This window comes from Alligator sinensis, unplaced genomic scaffold (genome assembly GCF_000455745.1).
Source record: "Alligator sinensis unplaced genomic scaffold, ASM45574v1 scaffold177_1, whole genome shotgun sequence".
Lineage (NCBI taxonomy): Eukaryota > Metazoa > Chordata > Crocodylia > Alligatoridae > Alligator > Alligator sinensis.
In genome coordinates, this window is record NW_005842269.1 from 1,487,035 (window position 1) to 1,509,597 (window position 22,563).

The following is a 22,563-nucleotide window of genomic DNA, read 5'->3' on the forward strand; positions in this document are numbered from 1 at the left end:
CCTCCCCCTGAGCTCTGCTAAGATCCACATCTTGCATTCTTGCTCCTGGCTGACAGTATGACCTTTTATTCTTTGGATATACCCTGCTGTCAGGTCTGTTGCTTCTTTAACAAAGAATTCCTTGTCCCTCAGGTCTATGTTGTCAGACTACGGCTTCAAACCCAGGGCTTCAGTATGGTCGACACTGCTGCTTTTCCTGTCTTGCCACCCTATGGCTGGTTCCTTAGACTCATCCATGAGGGCCCTGAAGTCTCCAGCAAGGCCTAAGCCTCTGCCCACTCCCTGTCACCAAAGTGGCCAGCCAAGCTGAGCTGAATTCTGCTCTCTGTGTGTACCTTCCATTTACTCCAGTGTGGCTTTATCCCAGGCCAGTATTTGATCCTTGGATTACAAATGCATGAATTGGCCCAGGTTCTTATCTTGATTAAACTTTACCACTTCATACCTGGCAATCTGACCACTGTGATTCATTTTGATGATAAATGATTCTCCAATTGCTATGTTTTGGCAACAGGTGTGAGGTTGTAGAACTGCAAGTAATATAAGGAGGACACAGAGATGTCATGAGAAAATGGAAGGAGCTCCCATCTGAGGGCAGACTTTTGTTTAAAATGTGTAAAGTTAAATGGGAAACTGTAAGCACGGGGAAGATTTAGCTCTGATGTACAGTAACAAGGGGCGTTCTGATGAGCCTATATAAGAGGGTAAGATTGGGTCATACATTGAGAAACTAAAGTATTAAAATGAGAACAGAATATAATGAGCAATGATATTATATTTCTTGTGTCAGAACCGTTGTTCGCTATTCAGTCCTTATTGAACTTACATTGGCTTCAAGGAGTTAATTGCTCAGCATCTATAGAATTATACCATATACTTAATGCCTACTTGGAGCATGAATCCCTAGGCTTGAGCACCTAAATTTGGCTGTATGACTTGTCCCAGGTTAAAAATTAAGGTAAGAATGGAGCTAAATTAAAACTCAGAAGACCTGACTCCCACTCTCTTGCTGCAAGTACTAAACCACATTCCCTTCTCCAAATTAATTAAATGACAGTTTTTCTTCCTACTGAAGCTTTATTTACTGTAAAATTTGATCTGGAAAATATTGGTAATTGATGTTGTTTCCTTTAATGACTTATGATTACTCTTAGCAAAGGATGTTTTAACATATGCACACTTTTGAACTTTTAGGCCAATTTCTGTTCAGGCAGATGGTCTCAAGGAATGAAGCTCCTGGGCCAGAAAATGAAAACGACTTTCCATCTAAGTGGGAAGAGAACTTTGCTGATGAGAGTGATGATGAAGACCACCAATTCTCAAAGCTAATGGCTCAGCTTGGGGCTAGGAGGAACTTAGAAGAGTAAGTCTAGCTAGCAGTGTTATCAGATAATGTATGTTACGTGATCTGGTGTTTAGGTCTCTGTGGATTAGGAAGTGCTGGACCAGTTTCTTTTGCTCTGATGTATCTTCATGGACTTTGGTAAAGGTACAGGTGGAAGATTAGAACTAGGAACTGCTCTGATGGAATGATCTTGTGGGATCTCATGGGATGATTCATTTCCTTGACTGCTGCACGTGAGAACATAAAGGCTACAAATAGATGTTGCCAAATGAAGTAGACTGGCTGTGTCCCAGCACAGCTGATCCCTTTCATGGAGTGAAACATGTCACCTTTTGTCCTACAAAAATCAATGGGTGGGACAACAGGCAACGTGTTCCTCCTTCCAGAGATGTGCCTCAGAGATCCCAGGGGCACATCTGGGGAAGCAAGGAAAGCTGGGACACTTTGGTATGGTACCAGGGCTGGGACCACCAATCACTTGATTGGCAGTCTCAGCCCTGGGACTGCACTGGAGTGAGTTTGACACTCTGGTACAGTCCCCGGGCTAGGGCCACTAATTAGCTGATTGGTGACCCCATTCCTGGGACTGTACCAGAGCATCCAGGCTTTTCCCACTTCCAGTGATATGCCCCAGAGATTGGTGGGGAAATGTCCCTGCAAGCAGGAAAAGCTGGACAGGTGCTTCCAGGAATTGAGGGGCCCAATCCTGTGCAGGAATTCCCAGAGCATGCAGGACCAGGCCCCTCTAACTCTCTAACCTCGAGGTAGTAGCAGTGTATGCGTAGGTATGGCTGCTCAGGCTCTTGCACCATAACGAAAATAGACGTCTGCCGCAATAAAGCAGCACAATTTATTGCTATCTTTTGTCACGGCCACATTGTGTTGTGATGCTGTCTTTGTGTCTCCTTAAACATTTTTAAGGTGGCACAGAGGTAATGAAAGGTGATGTCTTGTTTCCACTCAAAGACAATTCATGCAAGCAAAACAGTTGAGCCCTGGGGGATAATGTGGTGAACGACACGAGCTCAGTGAAGAGCAACACAACTGAAACATTGGTGTGATTTATCAAAAATAGGTCATATCAATGTGCATTTGGCATATCAAAAATGTTATCCATTGCAAATAAGGAGTCTTCAAAGAACACTGTTTGGGCAAGCACTATGTTTATACTGTAACAGTTAACCAGGAAAACCTTGCCCCAGTTTCTTCTTCTGACTGTGTTGCCATTATTTGTATTGTGTCAGGATCTACCTTGCAACCATGGACTGGGGCCTCATTGATCTGTGTAGTGTGTACACACTGAACAGAAAAATGGTCCCTGTCCCAAAGCACAGTTGTACTTTGTGTGTTGTTGGATAGTCACATGTAAAATGAATGCTCCAAAATGAGAAGCTTGTCCAGATGGTAAATGGGTAAACTGTATGACTTTTCTACCCAGCATCCTTTTAATCCTAATCCTGCCAAACTGTTTTGAATCAACATGTTTGTTTTTCTCCACTAAATCTCAGCCAGCATTATCCAGTAAGCCCTTTATGCATAGTGCATGGTAAGGCTATTTTTTATATGTTCTGATTTGTTTAGAACACTAAGTTTGCATTTCATACATCTCCCAGCCCTCCTGTGTTCTTTTTGAAGGATATTTCAAATTCAAAATGTAAGGCTGCTGATGATGTGAAAACTCCCGTTTGCAGAAAAAAAATGACAGAAATTGTTCTGAGAGCAAGAAAACTGACCTTAGATTGTACTTGTTTGTTCTCTGAAAGAAAATCTTCTTTGGAGTCACTGGAGGATAAAGGCTGTGACAATTGTGGAACAAATTCTTTCACGTTGAGCACTGCTCTTTTCTTATATAATTGATCAAGGATCCATCTACAAAATAAATTTATATGCAGGCAGAGAATTGACTAAAAAATATCTGAGACGCATGAAAATCTCTGTAGTTAGTGAGAAGAATAGAATGTGTCTCAAAGTCCATTGAGATAAGTGATGCTGGTCCTTCTATTGAGTTTATTGGTCTTTGGCTGAGATTCTGATTTTAGGTATCCCAGGTACATCTGAGATGTGGCAGTGGAGCTGAAAGGAGAAAGAGATTGGGGAATTGCACTAAGATAGTTTGGTCCAAAGTTGCACAGCATGGGTGGGGAAGGTAGAGTGGAGGGGAGGGGGGTGGGAATGCCACATTTATTTCACTTACTGCACACACCTTTTCCACAAAATTTGTGATTAAAAAATAGGGTTTGTGTCTTACATTAGGAAACTGATTTACAAATAGCTTTGTTAATAGTATTGTTTCAGCCTATTGATAGATGACCAGATACATTTCATATAGGCCTAACTTAATCTCCAGTTCCGTACCCATACTTCGTCATAGCCCCACCTTTGCTGAGTCACTCTTGTAGCACATGTGAACATGTATGCTCATGAGTGGAACAGAATAGTCCTGTGTATTTTATAATTTGTTATATTAAATTATTTATTTTTAAGAAAAATCTTTTTTTTTCATTCTGCCTATCAAAAACATGGTGTGTGTCTTATTTGGAAGTGTGTAGTATGCAAATAAATATGGTAAAAACTTGCTGATGCCTCTATGCAGTTTTCAGGTGATCTAACTGTACCATTGAACGTGCACTAAATCTGTCTTTAGCATAGCCTAAGGAAAATAGTATTGACTTAATAACATGCTGGTTTTGGACCGGATAGTTCAGGGGGAAGTTGCTGAAATTCTCATTAAGAAGAAGTCTTCCACTCTGGCTCTTTAGATAGAATTGGTGGGATTGTGTGTTCTTTTAGGGTTTCCCTGTGCTCAAGATGAGCTGCAGGACTCTCAAAACCTGATCCTGACTACTGGTGAACACCTACATTGCAGACACTGCTGTGACTGCAGTGTTGACATAGCTAGTCTCCTCACACTAAAAGGACACTATAACCTTTGCCATATGATTTTAGAGGTCCATCTCCCACAATCCTGACTTGCAGAGAGCTGAAATAGAAATACATTTTTGTTTCTTTGTGAAAGAAATCCTGCTTATTCTGAATCCATGCTTTAAGCATGGCATTTGATTTATCTGAGTGTAAGGTCAGATGATGAGAGGTCATGGGAAGGGAAAAAGAGAGGGTGTAATGGCTGGATAGGAAACATGATTTTCTCTAGGGAGAATACACAAATGGAGAAAGCTCATTCCTGTGAGTACCTTAGGCATAGAATGCACAGTCTTTTGGTCCCTGCCTTTTCCTCCCCTTTAGGTTGAGACATGCTCCAAGGCTTTCATGGGAGTAGAAGTTCCCATGCTTCTCCTTATTCTTGGAAGTGAGTTGTGCTGTAAAGAAAATGAGCCAAAACTCTTTTCATGCGTTTCTACGCACCCCATCCCTGTATATTCACAGAAGATCTAGTCACAGTCAGGGTTTGTATAAATTGCCCTTGTAGATAATGTTTTGGCCAGTGTTTTTGCTGAAGTTTACACTGTGTGAATAGACTGCTGCAAACATTTATTATAGTATGATAAATCCTGTCTCTGAACAGATCCTTTATTCTTTTTCTTTTTCTCTTTTTCCTTCAGCGAGAGTGATGTGAAGCAACTTTGGTTACAGCTCAGAAAAGAGGAGCCTCATTTACTTTCCAATTTTGAAGAGTTTCTGGCCAGAGTTTTCTCCCAGCTCCAAGAAGCTGATAATGAAAAGAATGAATTGGAATCTGCCCTGAAAAAGTTCGTATGTCTGTTGTGCCCTCTCTGTAGTGTTTTAGATGTGTTATGCAGCATTTTCAATTAAAATGCAACAAGGGTTCTCTCAGTCAACCAGCTTGCTGGAGAATTGATGATTTACCTTGAAATATCTCGTATGGGTAAAACTTAACCAGTCATAATTGCAGCTGTTAAATTTATTTGTAATGCAGAACCAAGTGGTTGGATTTAGTTTAATATATTTCTTGTTCTCATTCTTTTGAAATTCTTATGCATATGTTTGTTTCATTTTTAATCTTAATCTTATACATATGCAATTAAGGGGATCGTTTATTTGTAATCAAAATAAAGACACATGATTACAGGAATTGGTCAGATTCACCATTGTACTCTTTCTGCTTTGCAGCAGTCCATGCAACGTGACCATAAACCAGATTAGATAGCTAGGGAAAGTGAATTTTCAGCTCCACATACTGCTTTGAATGATCTGCCATGACAACATTCGACTGACAGAGTGCATGTATGGAAACCTAAATCAAAATTTCCATTGCTTGAGTTTTTTAGCTGTGTTTTTAGTGTAAGCTGAGTGGAAAATAGTTATTTGTGTGATGGTGCATGAGTGTCACTGTCTGTGAGCCTTGCCTCATATTCTAAGATCTCTAAAAGTGAGTATATGGAGACAGGCCACTGTGATACTGTCAAGCAAGTAGCTGCATATGCTGGGATTTCTTTGTTTTTCATTTATTTTCTCATAAAACACCTAGGAAACTCTAAACAGCCACAACAAACAAACTATATTAAACTTATTTAAGCAAAACTGAACTTGCAATATGAAGAACTCTCACCTTAGAAGAGTAGCCTCTGCAGTATTAACTCTTTTCTTCTATACCCCATCCCCCAAGTGACTACACTATGATATACCATATTTTCGCGCATATAGCCTGTACGTGGATATAACCCTCACCAATGCATAACCTGTGGAAAATTACATTTCCGCAAAATTTTCTGTGCCTAGCCCGCACCCTTGTCTTCCCCACACCCCCGGGCAAGGAGGAGATGCGGCCCCCCAGCCCGCCCATGCTGCCTCCCCCTACCTGGCCCCTGCGGCGGCAGCGGCGCAGTGTGGCCTGGCCTGGCCCCCGTGGCAGTGGCAGTGCAGCCCGGGCCCAGCAGGCCCCGCTGCGGCCCCCCAGCCCGCCCGCGCTGCTGTCCCCTGCCCTGGCCCACGCTGTGGCCCCCTGCCCTGGCCCCCTTCCAAAAAATAGTCTGTGCGTAGCCCGCACCCTTGTACAGCCCACACCCATCCTTTTTTTTGTAAAATTGTGTATAACCCACGGGATATATGCGCGAAAATACGGTAGTTTTCTCTTTTATTACAAAGTCACATGCTTTTTAATATAGAAACCCTACCTCATTCAGTGTTGATGTTGGAGAGTATGCAGCAGGTGAACCCTTGGGCCACTCTCTGAACAGTTAAGATAAAGGTAACCATTGATTGATTACCTTTGCTTAATACTTGCCTATCCAGGCGTGGATCTAGGATTTTAAAAAGCAGGATGTAGATAATGTGGTGCATCATCAGATATAACACAAAATATATTTTTCTCCAGTTAAAAAGAAACTAGATATTTTACTAATACGCTAGTGGTCTAGAGGTTTATTGTTCAGTTTAAGATCAAAGCAAAAACTAATAAGACTTTATTGAAATTTGCATTAACTTGTTTTTATCATCTCTTATGTATAAAAACACAACAAACTAGGCAAAAATAATCAAAATATGTTGTTTCATTAGTCTGGTAATTATTATAATTAAAAGTACATCTCATTTTCAGATTCATAAAGCAAAATCTAGCTGTTTTGAGCATCTTGACAGCGCATCCATTCTTGAGTTAATGTTCACCTGAGTCTCAGTTCTGGCTAGAGTTAAACAGTCTGCAGGGCTGTGAAATAGGAGCTCCATTACCAGGAGTTATTAACAGACAACAGAATGGCAGAAGAAAAGCCAGATTAATTAATGGAACATAAAGACCATTAAAAAGGAGAGAGGGTCCTTTACTTTTGTGGTATGAAGAATACAGGAGGAATCAGGGAGATTGAGCCATGGAGTCAATTAACTCCCCCAGTGCTGCCTGAATAGAAATGCAGCTGCCACCATCAGAGAGTTGGTTTTTAAGTTTTGGGTGCACCAGGAATGAAAGGGGGATGTAAACTACTACTTCATTCCCCATGGATCCATCCCTTTGCTTATCCACATGCTGAATTAAGTAGGGCTCCTGAAGCAAAAATATGATATAGTCATGTGAATTAATGAATGTATCCTAATGCATGTGCAACAAGGAGTGGAAGTAAGGATCGATGACCAACATTAATGCTGACATTTTCTACGCTACCCTTCTAATGTGTATTATGTGTACAAACTTTTATCTTCTTGTCATATAGTGAGTCTGTGTGGCCCCACCAATTTCTCAGAGAACAGATTTCAGCCTAATGGCTTTTGTTGAGGTTTGTGTTTTAGCCTGGAAAAGATAAGAACATTTGCATTGTTAGAAGTTACAAAAGGTGCTGAAATGCCTGCCAGCAGAAGTAATGGGCTTGAGCAACTTAACACAATTTAAGGTGGAGCTTTATCAGTTTATAAACCAGATTTGTTGGAAGGGGAGGGGAGGGGCAGACCCGAAGCCCCAGGAAGCCATTGCGTCTTATGTTTTTTGTTTTTCTGTTAATGTTTACTGGCATAAGAGGTAGATTTGGCTGAAGTGTGAATTTCTTATACGTAACAATTTTAAGCAAATCTAATCTTCTAAAGAATGAATGAAGCATGTGGTCCTTCCCAGGAAAAACATTGCTACCATCTGAGAGCAAATTAAGCAGCAGAGATTTTCAGAGGTTATCTAACACTAATATCTACTTTGTTCCAGATCTTAAAATTGTTGTCCTCTGTAGAAATAAATCATAGATATATGCAGATTATCCTAATGAGTTCTTTCAACCACTCATGAAACAGTTTTCTTCCTGTACATTCAATAAGCCATATTTGTACATATTTAAATAAGCCACCAGGATGTCTATTTTTGTTGCATTGTAGTTTTAACTAACTTGAACCCCTCTATTTGCTGGTTGCTTGCTTTAAATAAATTACAGGGCTTTACCTCAATATTTTTCTTTCACCAGTTTTTAATTATTACTGGAGAAGAAACCTACATTCTCTAAGTGCTGTTGGTTAATTAGACTGTATCTTCAAAGGTTTCTGAACAGAAAATAAATACTTTGATAGAATTTTCAGATAAGCACACACAAAGGAAGTCTTATTAATCTTTCCAAACTGAATACCATCCAGCACAAACGTAGATGTCTTTATTCTCTTAGCTGATCCATACTTTTAATTCAGTGGCTAAAATAAAACAAACAAGCAAATGTAAGGAAAACAAATTGCACGGTAGTATTTTTAGCTTGGAATATTTTGTTCTTTAGAGCTTGTCACTAATGAATGAGTGATGTACTTTTGTACATAGATTTTTAAGGTCAAAAGAGACCATTATGATCATGTAGCCTGCCCTTCTATTTATGTTGTTTAGATTGATAAAGAAAAAGAAACAAGAAAGATTTGCATCACAAGCTGATATTTGATGTACCATGTTACAGAGTTCTATTCCCGGTAATGGCAATAGCTAGGCTGGTAGCCCCACGCATATAATAGCCGAAGATGTGTGGTAAGGAATCCATTAACTAAAATCCATGTTTTCTGGCATGTATAAGCACACAATATGTTTTAATGCATTCACTTTCCAGTTCTTTCTTTATATAGGCTATATTAGTTTAACTTGTCCCAGGTTCCATAGTGGTGGTGACAGATAATTCTTTAAATAATACAGTGATATTTTGAGGGCTTTTGTTTTTTTGGATGTTGCCATATATTTGTGCATCATTGGTTTGAAAAAGAGACCAAATGTGTTTGTCTTGCATCTGTGGAGTATGTGTGTGATGGTAAATAGCATCTGGATTTTCAAGGGGTATGTAAGCTTTGTGGACGGTCTGGTATAGCCTCTTCCACAGTTCCATTAGGGTTCATAAACTTGACTGGAATCCCTGTGTTCACAGCCTCCATGAGTATGAGCACAAACTGTTTCCATGCTGTAAAGCAGTGGTGACCAACCTTTTTGGCCCATGGGCTGGATGAACAGGGCCAGGTTTGTCTGCAGGTCAGATTCCATCCTGATGACCAGGCACATTGCTGGCCCAAGTAGGCCTGATCCAGCTGTGCAGGCTGGGGGTCTGAGGCAGCTACGTGGCTACATCAGGCACCTGGATGGGCCAGCCCCACATGGCTGCATCAGGTGCTGGCTCAATCCTCCCATGTGGGAATTGAGCCTGATCCAGCCACGTGGGGTTTGACAATTTAATGATGGGGGAGCGGTGCTAGTGTTAATTGTTACTGCTCCCCCCCGTCCTTCCAACCAAATTTCCAGTCCCATGGGGAGCTCCATGAGCTCAATTACATGGCTTTGAGGGCCAGGGGTTGAACACCCTTACTGCATAGCACATGTCCACATTTTAATGTTAAATATTTGTATTGTAGTAGCACCTACAGCCCTCCCTGAGACTGGGCATCCTACAGAGCTTGGTATGGTATGAACTGATTGCAGGGAGGCAGTCTGCTTCAAAGAAAATAGTCTGTAAATAGGCAAGGCAAGCAAAAGGTGGCAAGGGAAGAGGCATGGAGAGGTGAAATGATTTTCACACATCAGGGCAGTGGCAGAACCCAACTGCAGCGGTAATGGAGGGTGCTCAGATCAGGCCTTAGAGTTATCTGAGACATGAAATAGTTTTAACTGGAAGAAAGAGCTGTTTGCACCAAGTGTTTGTGTGAACACCTGTGGGCCAAGCCCAACCAAAACAGTTAAAGTATTGAACAGAAATGAAATTCTCCTTTGCACGTAGGAACTCCAGGTCAAAATGTAGTAACCAGAACATGCCACCTTGGTTATCCTAACTCTTGCTACTTTCCGGTTTGGTTAATGTATTGTTGCAGTAACAAAATACCTGTTTTACTTCATAGGGTTATTGTGAAAAGGAAACTACGTTATTAGATAGTGTTTGAGTTATGCTGTGGTTACAGGCAGACATTATTCAGGTAGAATAGTTATTCTTTTTAGACAAATGTTGAGGTTTTTCTCCAGTACAAATAACTTATTTTTTCATTGTTCATCTACATCTTCCAATGAGTAATATATAGCAAATAATTTATTGGATGATAATTTTTTTCCACTACTTGGTGACTAAATTATTCATGACTGTTTATATTTGAAGCAACAGTGATAACTATTATTATTATTATTATTATTATTATTTGATCAGCCTTAGAAATTGTAGGGTAAATTCATAATTAAATACTCCGGTGTGTGCTTAGCTCACAGATGCTATTCCCTAGTGGTATGCCAAGGAGTCAACAAGTAAATATCGTATTATTAAAATGTAAGTCTTCATTGTCATGTACAACTTACAACCTTTTCTGCCTTTACAAACACAGGTTAGAGAAACATGGTTCCAAAACCAGCAGTGTACAGTATGACATTAATGTTGTTTCTTTTCACCCACAAAAGCAAGAAAATGCAGTTATGGTTTTCATGGCAACATTAACTACTGAATGCCCTATTCTGTGGATGCACTATGACAGGGTCTTTTATTATATAAGTCAGTCCAGCCTCCAGCCCTGGTCAGTGTGACATGTTATTGGGTAGTGTTATATGATCTTGGCATCTATGTCCTTCCCTGTTAAGCATTCATTGGTCTTAGATACTCTCATGCAGTACCTTAGAGATTAAACTGTGAATTACATTCTTGGGTCATTATTTTCTTATGCTAAGAGGGAGAACATTCTGTGTTTGGGGTCAGAATGTGATTCGGCTGCACACTGGGAAGGGAAAAAGGAAGCATGAAATGCCCTTTTAGTTTTTCTGCACTCTATTTGTGTCAGAGGTAGCAATGTGGTGAAGGGGAGAGAAGAAGCCCCAATCTGGGCTGCATTTCACATGCAGATTGATGTCTGTGCAGAAAAATCTCAATGAAAACATGACATTTCAGGTAGTGGAGCATCAGCCTTAAAGGATTTAGTTTTCCTATATCTGTGTTAGAATAGTATTCATTTATAGCTAGGGTAAGTTTTTTTTGAGGAAACATGCTCACGTAAAAAATGCTTTTTATTGGGTCAGACCATATGTCCACCAAGCCTGGTGTCCTGCTTCTCGCAGTAGCAGAGCATGAATGGTGAGTGGGAGTGTGGACTGGGCATGTCCAGAACTTTTCATGCCCTGTTACTCTTCCATTGTATCTTCCAGCATTCAGAGTTTTAAGAAGATCTGACTTTAGAGGCTTCACCCAGATCTACCATGTTCAGTATGTACTGATGGACCTTCAAAAATTTGTCAGACTTCCCTTTTGAATTAGGTTAAGCAACCATGTAATATTTTGTAAAACTCTATCATGTTGCACCTTGCATCATCCTTTGAACCTGAAAACTCATAGCCCATTTAGTTTGGTAGATGAGTAAAACTGATAAGTTAATAAGGGTGGAGCCACACCTAGGCTTAAGGGGCATTTTTACATGTGAGCCAGGAGTGGTGAGGAGGGGGCTTTAACTAGAGTGGCTCCGAGATGAGGCCTGGAGGCTGTTCTTTCTCAAGAATTTGGGCATGGGGAAACTCAACCAGTCTCCACATCTCCTGTATCAGGGTCCTCATGCTTTGTTCAATGAGCTTTAGATAAAGTGCCCCTGCCAGCATTTTGAAGTGAGGGGACACTGATACATGAGACACGGAGGATATCTGGAGCATGGTAATTACTGTGCTCCAGCAGACTAGATTAATCAAGTCTGTAATTAAAGCACGTTGGAGCAGCCTCCCAGCTTGTGTACAGGTACCCAAGAGGTCCAGGAGCAGAGTACAAGGGAGAGAGGAGGCTGTAGTTCTGAGGGAGAAGTGCAGAGCCAAGTTTGCCCCTCTCAGGGTCTGAAGGAAGATGGCAAGTTTTGGATTTGTTTATTTGTTGTTTGCACACTTGCATATTTCTTTGTTTTGGGGAAGTTCAGGCAGCCTACTGGAGCCTTGGGGCAGTTTTGGCCCAGGCATATGAGGCTCTTAAGGTCTCTATATTGGACCTGCCTAGGTCTAATAGAGGAGGCATACTGGTGCAGATTTAGACAGGAGGCATTTAATCCTGGTTCTCGTCCCTGAGCTATAGTTCAAAGATTAAAATACTTTTGCACCCTTTGGTTAAAGCTAGAGACTCTGTTGCTGTCAGAAATAGTGGAACTAATGATTTTAGAAAAGTTTTGCTCCATACTCCCACTGGGACCCTGGAAGTCAGTCTACCAGAAACAGATGTCCACCCTGGATGAGATAATCCATATGGTTGAAAACCTAATGGAGGCAGACCTGGATTGTATGGATTCCACACTGGGGGACACCAGCCAAGGCCTTAAATACTGGAAACTGCAAGTGAGGGAAAAACTTTGGAATAAACCCTGGTCATACTTAGTTCACTCTTCCTTTTGACATCCACTCTCTGCCACTTTGTAACACTGGATAGTGGGCACCATCCACCATCTGGGCAAAGGATCCATCCAACACAAGATGGATATATGGTCTGACTTAGTAAATGGTAATTCTTATATTCTTATAACCTGAGCTCTGAGAGGCTGGGATTGTGGAAGAAGCCAGTTGCAACTTTGAAGGGATCTTTAGCTAGAACACCACTGCCCAGGACTCTACCCTGCTTTCCTTCAAGACTGCGGCCTGACAGATGGGCCATGACAGGCTGCATGGGGGAAGAGGGAAACTTTGAGCTGGCTAGTAGCTCGACAGTTAAATTAGGTGGTTAACTAACTTTGTTTTAAATGTAGTGAGGATGGCCAGCAGTACAGGGACTGCCCTTAGATGGATGGTGGGTATGCCCAAATGTATGTCAGGGGGACTGAGGGAGGGCCCAGATCTGTCTAGGCAGGTGATGTCTAGGTCATAGGGCTGGTAGATCTGGAGTTCAAACAGACCTTTATACATCAGCAGTTTGTGGACCACGAGGACTTTAAAATATTGGAATATGTCCATGTGATGTGTATCCATGGGAATGTTGGGCCAGGACCCAGAGTCCAAATGAGCCTAATTATTGGGAGGTAGAAGGTTAGGATTGTTGCCACTGTGGCCAGCTACGTGACTTACCCAGTGGTGATTGGTCAAGGTTGGGGCTTCATGACCAAACTGTTACAGTTGGCCTGGAGGTTTGAACTCAGTTGATTCCAATCCAGCCAAGGTAGATTTTGCTGTTTGCTATTTGGGAGGTCCTACAGTCACCACCAAGCTTTTTTCCACTTTATTACATAGGAAGCAACCCTGAGGGAATGGTAGAGCTCTCAAAGGAATTCTGTCAGGCACCAAAGCACAGAACGCAGTGTGACATTCAAGCTGTGGGAGCAGCTGGATTTGGTGGGAGCCTTTGGTAAGGAAAATCTCAAGGTGGCACAACAGGCCCAGGAATATCAATATAACAAAAATGCCAGGTTGTGGAACCAACCTGGTGACAGGGTGGTATTTCTTCTCCCCCCACATGGAGAGCAAATTGTTAGCTAAGTGACAGGGCCTGTCTGAGATCCTGTGTTGAGTTGGATAGCTGGACAGTGAGGTGTGTCTGGTGCGGAAGTGGCAAAGTTCCCAGATCTACTGTGTTAATCTGTTAAATTCCTGAGTGACTTAAGAAGCCAGTAATGTCCTCAGTTGTCTGTTTGGGGCTGGCCTTGGTCTTGCAAGGGTCCCTCCAGACTCTAGTGTAGCTCTCTCTCTGGGGGAAGCTTTAACCACAGCCCAACAAGTCAACATGAAAACCCAGTTAGAAAAATTTCTAGATGTTTTTTACAAACACTTCTGGGAGACCTGCTCTAATGGAGCACCAGATTGTCCTTAAGCTGGGGTTTTCTGTGCAAAAGGGATATTCGTGAATTCCAGCTCATCTCAGGGACACGGTACACCATGAAATTCAAAGTATGCTTGAATTGGGGGTGCTAAAAGAATCTACTAGTGTATTACTAGTATAATCAGCTAGTACCAGTTGTGCTGCTGCTGAAGCTGGGCCTGGCTGTCCATTTTTGTATTGACTTTTCAAAAGTAAATGCAGTCTCAAAGTTTAACACCTTCCTAATGCCCTGGTTAAACAAGATGCTTGAAGGAAGAGGAAAGTCCAAACCTATTATTGCCCTGGTTTGACAAAAGGCTATCCACAACTACCATTAGCCCCACAGCCCTGAGAAACCAAAGTATTTGCAACACCATGGGGATGCTACCCATTTCAAACTCTGCCTTTTGGACTCTGTGTAAGGGCCAACTGCCTTCCAGCACTTTATGGACAAAATACTCCACCCATGCTGATCATATGCAGTCACATACTTGGACAATATGGTAATATTAGCCAGCACCTGGGATGAGCCCATCTGCAGATGAAAGCAGTGCTGCACTTTTTAGAGCTGCGGGCTTCACAGCCAGCTCGGCTAACCGCCAGCTTGGTTGTAGAGAGACCAAGTACCTAGGATATACCTTCAGTCCTAGGAAATGGGAAGATTATACCCCTAGTGAAAAAAGTAAGGGCAGTGGTGGACTCCTTAGTATCCACATCAAATTGACTAGTGAAGTTATTTCTAGGACAGGTTGCATATTGACATATTATTCTGCAGTTTTCAGCTATTACGGTGCCTTTGACTGGCCTACTTCAGGGAGAGGGAACAACTAGGAAGAGCACAGTGGTTAGCAGAGGGTACAGAGGCATCCGACATGATGAAGTGGCTCCTCTGCAGTGCTCTGGTGTTGCACAATCTGGACTATAAGTGAGAATTTATGTTATGGACTGACACCTCCAGATGAGGCTTGGAGCCTGTTCTTTCTCCAGACTTTGGGAATGGGGAAACTCTCAGCCAGTCTCTGCATCTTGTGTATCAGGGTCTCTGTGTTTCATCTGATGAGCTTTAGATGAAGCGTCCCCGCGGGGAGTGCAGGGACGCTGATACACAAGATGCGGAGACTGGCTGGAGCACGGTAATTGCCACACTCCAACAGACTTGACTGCTCGGATGCGCTGTAATTACAGTGTGTCAGAACAGTCTTCATGCTCATGTATAGGCACCCAAAGAGGGTTATGAGTTCCAGGAGCATTGTTCAAGGGGGAGAGATGAGAGGAGGCTGTTGTGCTGAGGGAGAGGCACAGTGCCAGACTTGCCTCTCCCAGGCTTTGAAGGAAGATAGCAGGTTTTGGGTTTGTTTGTTTGTTTGTTTGTTTTGTTCCATTTACTGTAGCAACAAGGTTGCCCCATGTAAAATAAAGTGATTGGAAACCCATAGCAGATGCCCCTATATCAAGAAGTAGGGTGAGTGACCTGATTACACTAGGTATTCTAAATGTTTCGGGGAACAGAGACCTGATTATACTGTTCCTTGTATCAGTTCATTTGACCTTACAGTTACTGTAATCACTGTAAACTGAAATCAGTTACTCCTGATTTCCTGTGCTGTACGTAAGGGCCTTCTTCCCATTATATATTCATTTGAAATCTTGAAATTTTCAGCACATGGATGAAATCCTTAGAGGTTTTCATTTCTGTTCCTGGGATTTTGGGATTCCCTTGTGATTTTTTGAAAACTATTTCATAGGAACTCTGCAAATTGCCTGGATAATGCACCTTTGCTACATCCAGCACTGCTATCCAGATCATCCAGGGAGAGTATACAGCAGTATCACAAGAGAAATTCATTAAGTTTTGCTATAAATCCCAACAGGACACTCTTTGGGCATTCAAGAAGTGGTCTCAATTGCTGGATTCTTTTTTTTTTTTTTAAAGCAAAAAAACTAGCTAAAACAATTCCCCCTAATTCTCCTTAAGAGATTGCTAGCATGCTGGCTAGAATCCCACTCCTCAAAAAGTGAACTGTTCATTCCCTTGTGCTTGCTCTAGTTATGTACATTTGGGCACAGTGCATTTTACTTCTGCTCCCTGACTGGGTGACTAAACCTTTTTAGATGGGAGCAGAACAAAATGAGAGGAGTGGGAAAATGAGAATAGGGCATTGTCCAGTATGACAAATAATTTGTGCTGAAATTTTTGGGCTTCATTAACAGGTTCACAAATAAACCACCGGTTCCATGAGCCCTTGGAATAATGAGCAATGCAATCCCACAAATAACAGGGGAGTGAATGTGTATCAGAAATACTTGCAAGTCTCTTTAAATTAAAAATTGTTTACAGTATTATCATTATTGGTGTGAGTACTGTATTGCTTCTAGGACCTCCATTCCATAGGCTTTCAGGTTCAATAGTCATTAGGAGTGCATAATTAACAGTCATCACACAATTTTTTTCTGGCAATTTTAAATTGTCAAAGCAGCAGCCTTATTAGCTTTCGCACTGTAACTGCTCTCCTCCCACAAGGAAACATTTTGTTTTTTATTTGTGACCTTTCCTGCAGTAAATTCTTTTTTCCCTGCTCTCAGGATCATTCCCTGGGGCTTTGTGCTAAAACAGAAATGTGGTGCTAAGCTAGTAATTGTGAGCCTTGTCTTGAAATAATGCTACAAAGACCCACATGGCATGCTTTTATCTCTTATTAGGAAAATTGCTGCTTATGATGAAGAAATTCAGCAGCTCTATGAAGAAATGGAGCAGCAAATCAAAAAGGAGAAGGAACAGTTTCTCCTGAAAGTGAGTTTCCTTTTTGTTTTGCATATGGATACTGCTGTCATTTATACCTATTTACACCATGATAATTCCATGAGTTTCAGCCAGTAGGAAAAGAGAAGTAACCTCCCCCCACCACCCCTGCCCTCAAAAAAATTGAGAAATTCAGTAAGATAAAGCATAAATTTCTTTACGATGTTGTGTCATGATCTCAACAGATCACAAGCTCAGATGCTCACGAGCTCAGACTACTCAGATGGGATACGGAGGAGTGCTTGAGTTCTGCACTATGCTGTGATTCAGAGGGTGGTATTAATTATCTGATACAGCTAGTGAACCATTAGCCCATGCTGTAGGAGCTTGTGGAGCTGTCATCTTGGGCAAGATTTAATGTCAAAGTCCTGACTACTTCTGTTCATAAAAGATCCCCTAGCACTGTTGACAATAGCACTAGTCTTCTTGTCCTGATCAGATTCCTTTCTGAGTAATTTATGTGGTGGCATACTTGCAAAGTTTGTTGCAAGTCTGTCTTGTTCCTGGTCTCTAAGCATGTTTCCTGGGATATTATAATGAATACCTTTTTATTTTTTATTACTTTACTTTTATTTCCTTTTATGTCCCCTGGGGTAGAATTGTCTAGTTTCCTTACTCTTAGGCCATGGACAGATGCTCTGTATGAAGTGCTTCAAGTGCCTTTTGAAGTGCTACAAACATTCACCCTTGATGAAGCCCTTCAAAAATGACTCTTGAAAAAACAGGAACAAATTGGAGCGAGATTTGGAGCTTTTCAATTTAATGTTTGTCCATACCCTTATGGCTTGTGAGCTGCTTTGCCTTATATATAAAGTCAACTGGGCTTACCCCAGAGGTCCCAACTGGGTTTGGCCCTTGTGGTTTATCCTCCTTTCTGGAGACTATGATCAGTGATAAATATAGAGAAAAGGCAGCCTTCCTAGACCATTTCAGCACTTACTTAACACAGCAGAAACAAAGCATAAGAGAAAAGGATTTTAATGTAATAGTCTACATTTATATTGATCTTTCCTAAAGGCATACCATCCCTTAAGGCAGGCTTCATTTTGTTAGCCACCCCAGTGGGTGTCTGTCACAGCTGTCTTCTCCCCCAACCCTAAACAACTTTCTACTACTCACCCAGTCTCTTGAGAGTCTCTTTTTCAGTTGCTATTATCCTTCCCCATTCTATTCCCATATTTTTTTCCTCTTTGCCAGAAATATACCCCTCTTATATTAAGGGTTGCATATCAGGAGTTGTTGTTTGGCTTTCTTGTTTTGTTTCCTCACAGCTCTGTGAGTGAAACCAATATATCTTTAAAGTTAGTATTCCAAGAAGTAGGTCAGCATACAGTAGTCATTAATTATTCCAGAGCAACTCTGCATCCATCGAATATGATGTTTTAGATGTTCCCCTAATTTTCAGTTGCATCATTTTTTTTATCTTTGCTTTCTGCCGTATGCACCATCAGGGCCTTGACCTAGTGCCTAATAAAATCAGTGGGAATCTTTCCATTGCATTCAGAGGATGCTAGCAAAGACTCTTAAACAGCAGTGGTATTTCACTCTGGAGCTGGTTGAATTCCACTGGTGGCTGACATGAAATAATCAGCATCTGATGAAGTGAGCCCACGCTCATGAAAGCTTATGATTTAGTTAGGCTACAAGGTGCAAATCTACCCTGCCTTCTGCCTGAAATGAAATAAGTCGGTGGGTTTTGTGATCCTACGTCATGAAATTTGCTATGGAAGAGCCTGGGGTTTTGAATGCTCTAATAAAAATAGTGAACTATTGAAATAAAATTGAAAATCTAAAAAAAATAAAGACGCTTGCCTTGAACTATTACTTAACTTGCTCATGATTAAAGCAGTGTCATAAATTCTCTTATTAATTCATTCATTTATTACTATTTCAAGCCCTTGTCATAGACCTCCCCATTTTAGTTATTTTAAGTTACTCAGCACTTGTACTAGCAGGTATCAGACCCTGAAGAATCATACTTTTTCTTGGCTTGCCTGATTTTTTTTTTGGGTGAATTTTAACTTCTTTCCATAAATCAAACTCTCAGGGACACTACGTACACTAATGCCAAGTGGAAAAAGAAAATGATTACCTGCTCACATAAAAAGCAACACTTGAAAAAATACACTAAAAGGTATTGTTACGGAGCCAAATAAATCCAAATTATTGTTATTTAAGATAGTTGGTAACCTGCTGACTGAGGGCTCTATTTAAAGGAATGGTTACTGTGTCTTTATTCATTTGGCTACATAGTCTTCTGTATAAGGAGCCAGTTAACGTGTATTAAATTGCCCCATTAAGTGTATTCTTAGGAGCCAAAGTAGAGAGGTAGGAACATTTCCTTGTTCCCATGCTCACCTGTTTTAGGGAGACTTAATCATTATCTAACAAGAGTTTTCCTGGGGACCTTAGTGGACACTCGCTTCAATTTTAAGTGTCTAGAACAGGGACGGGCAATTATTTTGGGCAGAGGGCCGCTTACTGAGTTTTGGCAAGCCATCGAGGGCCGCATGACAGGCAGCCCAGGGCAGATTAATATTCATTTTCTAAATTTTTTAGGGGCCCCACGGGCTGGATAGAATGGCCTGGCAGGCCGCATCCATCCCCCAGGCTGCATTTTGCCCACCCCTGGTCTAGAATTACAGACAGTTTACAACATCTGAGGAGCTGTCTTACAACTGTAATTCCTAATGGAAGCAGGGGAAGTTCTCATTTATTCAGATATTATTCCAGATTAGTTAGCTAGCTAGCCATACAATCAGAGAGGAGTGCTCCAAACACTCGAGACCCATCTCTTTCCTTGCTTATATCAGTGTAACTCTTACCCCAGTGATATTATTCTAAAGTTAAACTAATGTGGCTAATAAATGGATTTGAAAGCTACAAGGCACCATTTAAGATGCACTATCTTGCATAAAAGGGTCTATAGAATTTGACCCAGTAATTCCTAGATCAAGCTCAGTAACTTGTGGAGAACTGCCACTTACCCAACCTCAGGATTTGCCCTGCTGAGTGAGGGAAAATTTACCTTAGCCTTACCCTAAGTTATTTTCCTTCACTCTTCACAGCCTATCCCTGATTTCCAGATCTGATACCTTGTCTTGCACCTTATCCCCTGGACACTGTTGCCTTCATGAATAAGACTGGGCCTTTTTGTTTAACTTTCACCTCCCTTGTTTTTGCAGGACACAGAGAGATTTCAGTCCCGCAGTCAAGACCTGGAACACAAACTTCTGTCAAAAGAACAAGAATTGGAGCAACTGATTCAAAAACAGAAAAGGGTACTTAACCGTGGATTTGTCCATATGACTTCTGGCTTCATTGTTTTTCTTTCTCTTGTGCCATTAGCAGTATTTCAACTTTTTGAGAAATTTTATTTTTTAATGAATATCCTTAGAAGCTGTAAATCATCAGGAAAGCTATAATTCTACAGTGAAGCCTGTTTTATATTCTCTTTATTGATTTTAAATCTTTGAACAGGAGTAGTACACATGTCCCTATAAAGGGAAAATTCATTAATGTGAAATAAATATATTGAGTACAGTTTTCAGATGTGCCCTAGATGCTTAGGGCCTGATCCCTAAATGTATTTAGGCACCTAGGAAGACTTCTTTTTCTTTTCAAAAGCTCTGCCAATTGCATCATTAAGTGCCCAAATACTTGTAAAAATCTGACCCTCTGGAGAACTAAATAGATGATGTAGGCACTTAAATCCCTTTTGAAAATTGGATTGAGGCTCCCAAGTCGCTACTGCCTTGAAAGGTTTAATCTCAATTTCTAAAGTACATGCTTTCTTTCATAAGACATTACAAAAACAAGGACCCTGATTTTATCTCCCTGTTAGACTAGTTTTACACGCCTGTAGAAGAACCCAATAGCTTTAATTTAGGCTAGAGGGTGACCTAATTCCTGGGCTGCTCAAGATTAAGGGGTCCTAAAGCCATCACTGCACACCCCTGTACTGGCCTGGTGTCAACTGCTACTTAGTTATGCTAGAGAACAAGTGCCATAAATTTTAAATTGTCTTTTAAAGGCCTCTGTCCTCATTTCTCTAATGTCATTTTACAGTAGCATATATCCCATGATGCCACTGGTGTGCCCGCAGATTTACATGTGCTTAAGAAAAGAGACTGGATTTTGGTCTGCTACTCTCATTAGTTCACTAGAATGGTATTGGCTTGTCATGTTTCCAAATCAGTGCTTGGTATAATTTGTTCTACAAAAATAGCTGCAAAACCCGTGAAGGAGAAAAGGCAGGATGATTTAAACAATTTTAAGAGTGAATTTTCTGCTGATTATAGGACTGAGAGTATTGCTGGAAATGGACCTGCTCTGTTTGAGCTGCAGAGTACTGTAAATGTAACCTGTTTTTTTGGGCAGCCCTGACCTGGAAGACCACCCTGTTGAGGACTAAGAGCAGTTCAGTCCCTTGTGGTCCACTGTTCTTTGCATTTTTTCCAAGAACATGATTTGACTCCTATGGGAGTCGATAGGAATGACACCTGAGCAAGAAGTGGGATTGTTCAGACTGGATTGTATCGTTATGCTAATGTATTTCTACATGCGTTGTGAACTAGACTAAAGTCATCAATGTATTTTATGGAAGGCACCAAAAAGTTTCCTTTTTCAGTTGCCTTGGATCACTGTTCCTGTGAGTTAAGAGTATTTTTTTATTGCTGCAGTTTTTAGGTTCGATGGGTGTCTGCCACATTCCACCCCAGAGGTAGCTGCATTTCAGTAGTGGATTAAATGAATTCTGTGTGCATTTATACTTATGCACACATGTAAAGAATTTGGAGTGCCTTCAGGCTGAAAGTGACTGCAAAAATGCAAGGTGTTATAAATCACCACAGCATAATGGTTATGCTGGTATTTAGATCGTACCCACCTTTTGCTTCCTGAATAGTTTTTAAACATCCATTTTCAGCTAGTTAGACCAGGGGCAGGCAATTATTTCAGGAGGAGGGCCACTTAATGAATTTTGGTGCTTTGTTGAGGGCCTCATGGGTAGCCCCACCCCCTGACAGTTGCCCTGCCCCCTTGTTGCCCATTGGGACTAGAAGTCCCACCCCCTAACCCTTGCCACTGGAAGTCCCTCCCCTTGCCCCCACCCTGTAAATAATTCGGGGTGTGGTGGGGAGTTGCCATCATAGAACCAAAAAAAACAAAAACAAATTATACTAAAAATCAAACACCTACTATAACATATTTTAATTTTTATTACAAAAATTTTTTTTGTCATGAACGCCTCAGTGCCTGCTACAGTGTTTGCATGGTGTGTATATAGAGGTGATTGCATAATAACTCAAAAATAAATTCTTAGTTTTGTATATGGTGGGGGGGGTGGAGTGGGTATGTGTGTGTGTGAGTGCATGTGTATGTATGGTGTGTAGGGTGGGTGTGTATGGTGAGGTGTGGGGGTGTGGATGTGTGTGTGTGTTAGGATGTAGGGATGTGTGTGTGTGTGGGTGGTGTATATGTGGGAGTTGTAGGGGCAAAGTTTGGGTGTGAGGGAGGGTGGGGGGGTGTGGGGACCTCTCCCCCCACACACACACACACACACACACACACACAAGCACACACGCTCGTCTCATAGCAAAGCAGCAGGCCGGGTGCTCAGGTACCTGGTGGGGGGTAGCTCCAGGCAGCGCTGCACATCAAGGCAAGGGGTGCAGCCTCCACCAGCTCTTCTGTATGGTCAGCACTCCCTGCCACTCATGCGCAGCCCCTGCACTCGCATAGCAAAGGGGGAAGCCCTACGTGCTGGAGCCTGTTTCCTTTCCTGCTCAGGCTGT

At 41.5% G+C, this 22,563-nt stretch overlaps 1 protein-coding gene across 4 annotated transcripts in view; it reads left to right on the forward strand.

The window, feature by feature from the left end:
• Nucleotides 1-22,563, forward strand: part of CRACR2A (calcium release activated channel regulator 2A) — a 121,869-nt gene that overhangs the window by 13,516 nt on the left and 85,790 nt on the right. For all 4 annotated transcript variants that reach the window (XM_025209109.1, XM_006027820.3, XM_025209110.1 and 1 more), the window contains 4 exons: nt 1,195-1,363; nt 4,906-5,052; nt 16,669-16,759; nt 19,954-20,049. In XM_025209109.1, coding sequence (XP_025064894.1) covers nt 1,195-1,363; nt 4,906-5,052; nt 16,669-16,759; nt 19,954-20,049 — 503 coding nt within the window. The remainder of the gene's footprint in view (nt 1-1,194; nt 1,364-4,905; nt 5,053-16,668; nt 16,760-19,953; nt 20,050-22,563) is intronic.